This window comes from Saimiri boliviensis, chromosome 3 (genome assembly GCF_048565385.1).
Source record: "Saimiri boliviensis isolate mSaiBol1 chromosome 3, mSaiBol1.pri, whole genome shotgun sequence".
Lineage (NCBI taxonomy): Eukaryota > Metazoa > Chordata > Mammalia > Primates > Cebidae > Saimiri > Saimiri boliviensis.
In genome coordinates this window covers 178,755,323-178,767,367 of record NC_133451.1, presented here as the reverse complement: position 1 = coordinate 178,767,367, position 12,045 = coordinate 178,755,323, and the positions used below count along the sequence as shown (strand labels likewise).

The 12,045-nt window shown below is 38.0% G+C and overlaps 1 protein-coding gene across 3 annotated transcripts in view; it reads right to left on the bottom strand.

The window, feature by feature from the left end:
• The window catches only part of LOC101050820 (DExD/H-box helicase 60), a 258,453-nt gene that overhangs the window by 34,188 nt on the left and 212,220 nt on the right, over positions 1–12,045 (bottom strand). For 2 of the 3 annotated variants that reach the window (XM_039479162.2, XM_074396999.1), the window contains exons 23-26: positions 8,420–8,524; positions 7,709–7,837; positions 6,587–6,711; positions 1,129–1,287 (exon numbers count right to left, since the gene is read on the bottom strand). The exons of the other annotated variant lie outside the window; for it this stretch is intronic. In XM_039479162.2, the coding sequence (XP_039335096.2) occupies positions 1,129–1,287; positions 6,587–6,711; positions 7,709–7,837; positions 8,420–8,524 (518 nt within the window). The remainder of the gene's footprint in view (positions 1–1,128; positions 1,288–6,586; positions 6,712–7,708; positions 7,838–8,419; positions 8,525–12,045) is intronic. 3 annotated transcript variants of the gene reach the window in all.

Genomic DNA, 12,045 nt, shown 5'->3' with positions numbered 1-12,045 from the left:
AGACTCTGAAGTCAAAAAAATAAATAAATAAACAAAAAGGACTTCTGTGATCATCCAGGAAAGACATGATGAGCTTCTAATGCAGGAAGTGACTTAAGATGGAGAGGATCAGGGAGAGGGGATAAACATTTTGGCTTTAGAGTTGACAGAATTAGACATTGAGAGCAAGGAAGAAAAGTCACAGAAAAGAAAAGTCACGTTTGCCTGTTGGGTTTTTAATACCCACCTTTAAAATGTTACCCACCTTTTAATACCCACTTTTAAAAAGTCTTTCCAAGCACCAAATCAGCACTTCCATCCATTCTCAAGTTCACTTTTTGACCACTTATAAAACTGTGATGGTATGTATACTAGTGAGACTTCTTTATCATGACCAAAGACAAAGTGTGTAGTCTATATTTCAACCTTCTGAGGACTAACTGACAGCCAGAGTTCATATATGTCAAAGATGTGCTTACTGTGCAGGCTGATTATGTCAGGGTATAAAACTACCTAGGCTAACAGGCTGTGGTCTTCCTCTACCAAGACCTAAATGAGACTGATCGATGCAATTAAGGAATGAATGATCACTCATCTTTACCCCATTCTCTCATCGAAATGTACTCAATTTAAAAATAAGTCCAAGCAAGGCTGGGCGCGGTGGCTCACACTTGCAATCATAGCACTTTGGGAGGTCGAGGCGGGGGAATAAAATCACAAGGTCAGGAGTTCTACACCAGCCTGGCTAAGATGGTGAAACCCCATCTCTATTAAAAATACAGAAATTAGCTGGGCACAGAGGCACGCTCCTGTAAGTGCAGCTACCCGGGAGGCTGAGTCAGGAGAATCACTTGAACCTGGGGGCAGAGGTTGCAGTGAACTGAGATTACACCAGTGAACTCTAGCCTGGGCAACAGAGCAAGATTCCCTCAGAAAGAAACAAAGAAAGAGAGAAAGAAAGAAAGAAAGAAAGAAAGAAAGAAAGAAAGAGAGAGAGAGAGAGAGAGAGAGAGAGAGAAAGAAAAGGAAGGAACGAAGGAAGGAAGGAAAGGAAGAGAAAGAAAGAAAGAGAGAGAAAGAAAGTTTCCTGCTGGAACTTGAGGAGTATTTTAACCCTCTACTTATCCATTTCTTTAGTTAACTACTTACATGATCTTTTGTTTCTCTATGGATTTTTTGACTTTCCGAAGTTTGTTAGCCATGACCTGGGCTTCTTTATCAGCTTTAGGAGGCCTTTTCTTCTCCTGCTTTTCCTCCAGGAAAGCGCTCACACTTTTAGCTGTATTTTCTACAGCTCCTAACTTGAATCTGGAAATTTAAAAAGCATACGTCTTGAAAATAACATGATAAATGCAATTCAAAAACTCATATTTCCATCTACTGCTATCATCCCGACGTTTGCCTGTTGGGTTTTTAATACCCACCTTTACAATGTTACCCAGAATGTCCAGACCACGTTTTCTGAATCAGCAGACTCCTTAATAACCTCGTAGTAAATAATGTTGCCTGTCCTCCCCCACTTACCCCCACAACAGACTTTACTCCTGGGACAATGCAATGAGAACTTATGGAAATGTTTCTTCTAAGAGTAGTCAAATATTCCATAAGCAAGGAATAGAGAACAACAGCCTTTCCCCATTTTTATAGAGAAAAAAAGATAGCTATCCCCATCACCACCCTTCTGCAAAAATGAAAAAAAAAAAAAAAAGATTAATCAACAAAAAATTGTTCTTTTGGTAGAGGGTAAGAACCTACGATTCTTTCCAAAAGAATAAACATAGGTGTTGCTGAACTTCGCAATGCAGAAATGTCTGGAGGTCTGGGCTTTAAACCATTGAAATGTAGATACCTAGGAATGCAGTGACCCATACTTCCTGGTACCTTGGAGCTTGACCCAGCAACCTGGTCTAGCTTGTACTCAGCTGGCTTTCTCAGAGCTGAGCGGTTAGCTACAAATTGCTACAGACATTTATAGACAAATGGCTACAGATTATGAAGGGTAAACTCTTTCTAGAGGAGTAAAGGCAAACATTTCCTATGTTTATTTCACATGAATTTCCTGTGTCAGGAAGCTAGGGCTTTTTACCTGAGCACTGAAAAGCCCAGGGAGGTCTTCCCCATGGCACCTCGGTGGCTGCAAGTAGCCAGTAGAGATTGTCACTATATTAACCATAGCTTACTATAGCAAGTCAAAGGTTTGGTTTGTACAATGAAGTTTTTAAAATCTATGTTGTAAAGCAAAGGGTCTTTCTAAAGTCTTTATAGAGCTATCATTTAAAGGATATTTGTTTAGCTAGTGAGCAAGTAAATAAACTGGCACACTGGTGAAGTAAGAATTTTAAAAGTGACAGTCTATGCCATATGGCAAGAAATTTCAGATAGTAGACAATGAAATATTAATAACAGAAAACATTTATATTATACACAGTTGGCCAAGCATGGTGGCTCACACCTATAATCACAGCACCGTGGGAGGTCAAGGTGGGCAGGAATTGGAGACCAGCCTGGCCAACATGGTGAAACAGAATACAAAAATTAGCCGAGTGTGGTGGTCCATGCCTGTAATCCAGCTTGGGAGGCTGAGGCAGGAGAATTGCTTGAACCCGGGAGGTGGAGGTTGCAGTGAGACGAGATAGTGCCCCTGCACTCCAGCCTGGGAGACGGAGTGAAACTCTGTCCCCACTTGGAATAAAAAGAAAAATTATACACAGTTGTCAACCATTATTCTCAGTGACTTCAGTCTATTAACTCATTTAAGACTCACAATGACCCTATGAAGAAGGCGCTATTAGTATCTCTAGTATTATCCTTATTTTCCAGATGAAAAAATTGATACATAAAAAGATTAAGTGACCTGCTCAAGAGCCCACAGCTTACATGTGGCAGAGTCTGGCCTGCAAGCCTCTGTGCTCTACTCCCCTTTTTTTTTGAGACAGAGTTTCGCTCTTGTTACCCAGGCTGGAGTGCAATGGCGCGATCTCAGCTCACCACAGCCTCTGCCTCCTGGGTTCAGGCAATTCTCCTGCCTCAGCCTCCTGAGTAGCTGGGATTACAGGCACGCACCACCATGCCCAGCTAACTTTTTGTATATTTGGTAGAGACGGGGTTTCACCATGTTGACCAGGATGGTCTCGATCTCTCGACCTCGTGATCCACCCGCCTCGGCCTCCCAAAGTGCTGGGATTACAGGCTTGAGCCACCACGCCCGGCTCCACTCCCCTTTTTAACTGACATATATTGAGTCTCTTTTTACATGAATGCAAGTTACTGGGGCCTAGGAACATATTACTTTTTAAAATGATGTCACTTTTATCACAGTACTCCATTTTGTCAAAAACTCTTAGAAATAATGTTCAGAGATCACTTGAAAATAATGCTGCCTCTTAAATCTCTCCAGTAGCCTACTTACTATGTTAACCAAAACAAAATCAAAGAAAAAATATCTCCAAGTATGTTGACTACATTTGGAATTAAAAATGAGAATTATAACCCAAGATGCACAGTTATGAAAACCACATAGGTATCTGAAGGGATATCTGCAATCCCAGCCCAGGAGGCTGAGGCAGGAGAACCGCTTGAGCCTTCTGCACCATATAAAACATGTGACATATATGTGCATGCTTTTCTATTGATTTGCCTTATATCAATATAATTCTCAGGTCCAAGTAAAAAATCCTAAGGTGGTAGACGTAAAATTTTGCCTCCCCTATATTTGTATGAAGGTATGAATAATAAACGGCAATTTTTCAGTGTCTGATTTGCAGCGAGGCTCTTAGAACTATCCCAGAGGTACAGGAGTATTTGAGGAGTATAAAAGGAAGCTCGTATTGGCAAAAGGAGAGGTTCATATAAGCTGCTTAGAAACACAGTTTGTTGGTTTTAGAGACGCAAAACTAAAGCTGGCATCCGTTTATCGGTAGAGACGCCATTGCTGGGTGTTCTTTCAAGGGCATCTTATCTGAATTGCTCCAGTCCTGAAGAAAGAATTGCCTGTGGGATGATTTTAGAAAGTCCTTGAGACAGGACTTTATCTCAGCCATGCAAGCCTGAAAACTCTCAGCTCTAGTCTGTTTGGATCTGACAAAAAGTGATCATCCTGGTATCCGCAACTTTCACAAGAAGCAATGTGACCTAGAGATTTGTACGTTATTAATAACATTTTTGTAGCAATGAGCTAAGTGCTCTCATAACTTATTTTTATTTAATTCTCACTCCAGTCCTGTGTATTATTATTTTGATCATCTCATTTTGCAAATAAGGAAATTAAGGCTCAAAGTCATTAAGTACCTGTCCAGAAATAACACAGCTCGTGGGGGCAGAGGTGGGATCCAAGCTTGGGCCTGGCCATGAGGTGTGTGCCCTAAGCACACACTACTATTGGCATCAAACATTGAATATGCTCCATGCATTTTTTTTTCCAGAGACTAGACTGCAGAAGGCTGAAGGGTACACTACTATTTGAAAAACTCCTAGCGGTAAAACTTGAGCCCAGACAAATCCTCAGCTCTCTTGATGATCTGAGGCTACTTAGCACTAAATCAAATTAGGTAAGTCCAAGGCTGTTCTCAGTTTATTTTGTAGAGAATCCAAGAGTCCTATAAACATGTCAAACTTCGATTCTTCAAGTAGAATTAAACATTTGATGTTTTTGTGAAATATTTTAGTTTTGAAATATTTTAAGTATGTGACGGACTTTGGGAGTACATGCTACTCCCAAAATACACCACCTTGGCATAGTCACTATTTTGAGTTGAAAGCACGTGGAAAAACAGCAGGGTCAACATCATGCTGATCTTCTTTCTTTTTCTTAAAAGTAGCAGATTAAATGTCCACGTAAAATGTTTTTTATACCAGAAGGAGAGTAACATTCCTATCTTCAAAGATGGGAAGTTGTAGCCAAGGAAAATCTATACTAACAAACCTTGTTAAACTAACTCTTACCTTCTTAGTCACCTCTTCACCCAAATTATCCTAGCGCAAGCCCCTTTACCTTGTGATGTTTTCACAATTTACTACTCTTTGTCCAATTCACCATGCAAGTGTTCAATTCTAACTTTCATCTTTGTGTCTTCATCTCCTTATGGAGCCTTCTGCACCATATAAAACATATTACATGTATGTGCATGCTTTTCCATTGATTTGTCTTATATCAATTTAATTCCCAGGGCCAAAAAAAAAAATCCTAAGATGGTAGAGATAAAATTTTGCCTCCCCTATACGTGTACATAAGTATGAATAATAAACAGCTATTTTTCAGTTTCTGTTTTACAAACAGCTATATTTCAGAAATATCCCAGAGGTACAGAATTATTTTTGTTTCTGATTACAATCTATAGCCACACTTGAAAGTGAAGTAGGTGAGCTTTGTAAATCCTTGGCAGTTCAGATATTTATTTTCCTTATCCCAACAATGAAGATAAAAGGAGTAATATGATAGCCATTCCCCAAATTTCCAAACAGAGTCTTATATTCACCCATCATCATTATTTTAGGAATATATCACCAGTGATTCATTCTTAGCAAGACTCTGGATTTATTTACTTCAGCATCCATGACTTACATGTAGTTTAAAATTATCCAAATTTAATAGTGTTGTGCTCTAGTCCCAAACTATTTTAGCAAGTTTAATCCAGTATCTAATATGTTGTCCATTTAATAAATTATACTTTGATGTCACATTATTGAAACTGCACTATTTTGTTCAATTTTAAGCTATATTATACTACAATATATAAAATTTAGCAAGATGTCAGTGTATCTGGATCACAGTTTTCATTACTATAAATTCAGTATAATAAAATGAACTTTCAATAAGTAGTATATTGTGAGAATAGTTTAATGGGATGTGGGATACTTCTGTGCACTGAATGTGTGCATTGAATGGGTGCATTGAACTTGTAGTTCAATGGGTTTTCCAAAGAACCTAGGTATATACTGAAAATTACCAAGATTAAATAAAAACTAATAGTTTATGGTAGAAAAAATACAAAGATAGAGTAGCAAACTAAATAAAGAAGGAAATTCATAATAGCACAAATACAAATACAAGAATTTAACTAGAAACTTGTATTTAAAAAACAAAACAAAACATATGTATTCAAATAACCAATGGGCCCCAGAAATAGTAATGAATAAATACTGTACTATGATAGGAAAGTTTGTATAACTCCCTCACTTTAAAGCAGCAGTCCTCAACCTTTTTGGCACGAGGGACTGACTTCAGGGAAGACAGTTTGGCGGTGGGTGGCAGGGGAGAGGGGTGCACAAGAATGTGGGGGTGGTTTGGGGATGAAACTGCTCCACCTCAGATCACCAAGCATTCGTTAGAGTCTCATAAGAAGCATGCAACCTAGACCCCTCACATGTGCAGTTCACAACAGGGTTTGCCTCCTATGAGAATCTAGCCCCACCACTGACCTGACAGGAGGCAGGGCTCAGGCAGTAATGCTGGCTGATCCACCACTCACCTCCTGCTCTGTGACCCAGTTCCTAACAGGCCATGGGCTGGGCCGGTACTGCTCTGTGGCCGGGAGGCTGGGGACCCTTGCCTTAAAGGAATGAGTCTAATACAATTACAAGTAAAACCAAATTAAATTAAATAACTTACAAAAAAAACAGCGCAGGCAACTTCTCCATTTTCCTTAGTTTTTCAACTAGAAGTGGAAACATTGTGATCATGTTTTCTGGACTAAAATCTGCTTTAGGACTAAGAGTCTTAAGTACCATTCTGGCCTGTAGCAATGAATACAAAACAATTTTAAGTTCTGCATAAGAAAGAAATAAATTACTACTTTTTGCTAAAATATTTTCATAGCTGTCTAATGTATGTTTTTTTAAATAGTCCTATGAAAGCACATTATAACACTATGCAAAGAACCATCAAAGAAACATACATATCAATATGCTACAAAACAAAAATTGGGCAGTAATTACACACACGTGCCATTTAGCCTGCAATTTTTCAGGCAATACAAATCAGGAATAAAAACATTTTTCAGCACATGATGCTGGTTTCACTGTAACAGCAGAGCAAGTGTGAATCACTTTCTACATTATGTAGAAAAATCACATCCAAATACATCTCCAAGATTTGTAACTAACAAATTAGCTAGAAGAAAACGTAACTCAATTATATTATGTTTCTGAATGCAAAGAGATTAAGGTATAATGGCAAAAAATATCCAATGAGAAAAGTCTAATATGTGTCTTTTCTCAATCTGTACCAATAAATCAAATTTCAAAATATGAAGACCATCAACTTATTAAAACAAACATGCATAACTTACATAATTCCAGGTGAAGTTTTAATACACAAATAGTTCCTAAGACTTGAAATAACAATATGAAAAAAATAATAAACTCAAAGTCAATAAAGAAAGAGGAGTAAAACATTCTTCTCAGAGGCTGTTATTGTGAGTTCAGTCTCTCTGCTGCCACGATATCAACAATATCATCTCTACGGAGAGTGAACCTTTTGTTCTTATCTGCTAAACCATTTAGAAGCAACCAGTAGCCTCTGGCACATGGTTCACAAGACACTGAGGATAACACAAAGACAATTTACTTTCTCTTTCTTTAGTCTATTTCAAAATCACTAGACTTTGTGTTCAACTTAAAATTCTAAAATAAAAATTGAGGATTAAAAAAATTAGAAAATGATATTAATGGAATGATATACCTCAAGAAAACAATAAAAATGTAGTATGGCCAGAAAATGTGTGAAAGTTACCTCTTCTATGTTGCCATTTTTAATCCAACTTGTTAATTCCGCCTTTAGACTCTCTTCGTATTTTCTAGCATCCATCTTTTTAATGACTAATTTATTGTTAAAATGAATAAAGTTTTCTGGACACAGTTCCTTAAAAACAAATATTACAAAATTAAGTACAATCATGCAAGAAAATTCAAAGGTATTTCTTGATTATATGACTCATTAGCAGCGTTACAGGTTTCTCGAGCAGAGGAATGGTTAAACTTTTTATCTCCCCATGGCTTCTAAAGCATAACAGCAGGAGGATAATGAACACTTCAAAAGAAAAGATATAAAGAAAAACAAAGCAGAAGATGAAAACAAACAGCAATTGGGACTTAGAAGGGAAGCAAGCATAATAATAAACAGAAAATATGAATCCAAGGTGTAAGAAGACGGAAATATAATAGTGTTCCAGAAGTTGAAAAGATTTCAAAAAATAAATAAATAAATAAATAAAAATAAAAGAAGCGATATTTTCAGGAATCAAAATAAAATACAAATTAAGACCCATTAAAAAACAAAGAGAAAATGTTAGAAATATGAGAAGAGGCAATCTTATTTTAGGAAGAGTCGACTAATAATTTTAAAAGATCAGATGCAAGTGATTAGAAAGGGTGAGAGTTTGTCTTTCTCAACAGCAGTGTTATCATCGTCTATAGTTGTGTTAATTACATCATTATTATTTACCTGGGCCCGGGGCCAACTTTCCCAAATTTGAAACATGGTGTCATATAGCTGGATGCTTTCTCGAGGTGAAAGGGAAAGATCAGGAGGGAATCCATACCTTTCAATCTGTTTAAAATAAAGTTAAAATGTTTACTATTTATTTTATTTTATGTCTTATGCTTTGCCTCTTAGTCACTATCATAACCCAAGGACACTGACAGGAGTTAAAGTAAAATGTTCAAATGCTGATAGGTGCTAAATGCCAACATTGATACTACCTACAAGTGTATTTGAATCACTAAAGTGGAAAAAAAGTCAAAATCCCACCAAAAAATTTAAATGTTACTTTCTCAGACCTTTTCATTTTGCTAATTTTCTATGAACTGTCTCCATGATCGAAATCAGAGCACTGAGAAGCTGAAAGATTTGTGGACTCAGTTTAGACAAGGCATAACTTCTACTTTACAGCTAACACCATAAGTGAAGTAATTAAGAATGTGATTCTTTACTTTTATGTATACCGAGCCAGGCTAAAAAAAGAAAGTCTTATTTGCTTAAGTTACAAGATAAGAACTGGGTCAACTTCAAGATAAAGGTTCTCAAACCACCTTCAAGACTCCAAGAAACTTCTCCCAAAGGTCACTGAAGGGTCTGCTTTATGTCTTCTGAATAAAGTATGCCATTCATTTTTTCCACAAGTGGAAATAAAAATTTTTAAGTGGAAATAAAAAATTCCTGTTCTCAACAAGGTTCATTGTAGTATTTCCTACTGGTTCCAATCACTACTGCTAAAAATCATTTGCATGCAAAAACATACTATCTGAGATGTTAATAGGAATGTAATACAGACTGAATGTTTGTCTGCTCCCAAAACTTGTATGTTGAAACCAAATCCCCAATGGGATGGTATCTGGAGGCAAATCCTTTGGGAGATGATTAGGTCATGAAGAAGGAACTCTCATGAATGGGATTAATGCTGTTGTAAAAGAGACAGCAAGATCTCCCCTGTCCCTCCTGCCATGTGAGGGCACAGGAAGAAGTCAGCTATCTATGATCCAGAAAGCAGGCCTTCACAGACACCAAACCTCCCAGTGCCTTGACCTTGGACTTCCCTCCAGAATTCTGAAAAATCAATATTTGTTTCTAAAGCCTCTCCATTTGTGATATTTTTGTTATAGAAGCCTATTGAATGTGCTGAGACAGTATGCTTCAAAAAAGAAAAGGTCAGGAGAAATGATATATATTGAATCAAATAGGATTCTTAGAGATTTCTCACTGGAAACGTTAAATCTCAAAGAAGTAAATACAGTATGCAAATTTATCCAAAATAATTTGACGGTACTGAACTTGTTTTAGTAAATAGCTATTAAAAGGTTTTAAAATTCAGGTTTCAAAATTCAGGGCTAAAAAAGCCACTCCAAACACAACACAGTTGAAGAAATATGGAGATGCCATTCAGTAGAGTGGGAAGTGCACAAGAGTATGAATCAGAAGATCTGGTTCTAATCACACCTGTGAACACTAGTTCTTCATCTGTAAGATAGTAATGAAAATACAATATTTACACTTTCACCTTAAAGACTGCAGTGAGAGCGAACAAAATTAACGTATCACCATATGTTCTTCGAACTTTTAACACTGTAGAATGTAAAACAATGCCTGGAATCATCATTTAACATCTCAGTTGGAGCACTGAAAGATAGTTAAATGCTAAGGACTGCATTGCGCCAATGTACTAAATAGAACAAAACACGTATTATCTTGCAATGTTGGTGCCTTGCTCTCTTATTAGGTATAACTTATTCCACCTAACTAAAATTAAAACATACAATAAGTCCAAGATCTATTATAATTTTAAAATATAAATCTTCTGTTTTTGGTTGCTGGGATGCTTATAATTTCTTAAGTCTCTTAGCCTTTTAGAGAGGCCCAAATTTCCTCATTTCTAAAATGAAGGATAATTCTGCCTGTGACATAGATTTTTCAGGAGAATTATATTAGATAACATATGTAACATACCTAGTAAAATGCCTGACATATGATTAATGCCACAGCCATCAATCTGATTGATTAATTATCCCTTATAGGTCTTAATTTGTGAAGTCAGTTTACCAGTCCTATGCCTAAATGCCAAGGATTCAATTCAGTGATTCTCCACTACATAGTGACTAGCGAACCTGCAAACGTTGAGCCAGCCTAGGCAGAGAAGGAAGAGAAACAAAAGGTCATAGAGGCGGGCGCAGTGGCTCACACCACTGTAATCTCAGCACTTTGGGAGGCTGAGGCGGGTGGATCATGAGGTCAGAAGTTCAAGACCAGCCTGGCCAAGATGGTGAAACCCCTTCTCTACTAAAAATACAAAAATTAGTAGTGGGCGTAGTGGCAGGTACCTATAATTGCAGCTACTTGGGAGGCTGAGGCAGAGAACTGCTTGACCCCAGCAGACCGAGGTTACAGTGAGCTGTGATTGTGCCACTGCACTCCAGCCTGGGCGACAGAGCAAGACTCCATCTCAAAAAATAAGGTAATAGATTTGTACCATTCTTTGTTTATAAACACAATAGTATTATACCATGATGCTGTTTTTGTAAACATTGTCCCTATGTCATAGGTGATGGTAAGCACTGATCCACACTTAGCAGAAAGAGACAGCCATTCTTTCAAGCACCTCCTAGGACTGATAACTCTCCAGGAGTCAGCAGCTGTTGCCGTGTGGCATGAAAATTGGGGCAAAGGCCAAAGGATACTGTTCTTAGCCAGAAACCAGCTATATATGGATCAAAGGCGATTCCTCACCATGGTTGGATTCAGACCAGCTCACTCACCCTGCCCCACTCCTGAAATCATTTTTACGCTACAACTGTCCAGGAAAGGACCCAGGTGGATGGCCCTTCTTATGTTGCCACAGTTTATGTTTTTCTTGCCACTCCCTTTTTCCATTTTAATCTGAAATGTACTACATAAGACCAGGAATTATTTATTCAGCTGAAAGGCCTCCTTGGTTTTTATCACTGCTACTTTAGGATATGTCCGATATAAACACATGCTATACACAAAGCTGTCAAAATGGGCTCACTAATACCTAAGGCTTTGTGTTCATCCTGCACTCCTGCCACAAAAGTCTAGACGTCTTAAGAAGACTCATACAACAGCATGGCCTTTGCAGAAGTCATCTGGGGCCGGAGCACACTGCAGCGGCTTGACTGCTTTCCAGTGACTCCATTCATAGCTACTGAAAACAGAGGAAAGGCACTTGGACCAAAGTGACAGTTTCAGCAAGTACTCCAAACCACCACACTCACTGCTGTTTAAAGACAACCTGCCTTAAACCATCCTACACAGAATAATTGTTAATGCTATGCTATTTTAAAAATGCCGCATAATGATGAAAATGTCAGATAACTCCTGGATATCAGAAAGGAAAGAAGGGAGGGAAGGAGTGAAGGAAGGAAGGAAAGAAGGAAGGAGTGAAGGAGGGAAGGAAGGGAGGGAGAGAGGGAGGGAGGGAGAGAGGGAGGGAGGGAGGGAGAGAGGGAGGGAGAGAGAAAGAAAAAAGAGAGGATAAAGTGCCTTTTATTACTATATGTGGGTTATCCTCCATATTCTAGGTTTCGGGTATGAGTCAGGTCACAGGAATTTTGTTCATA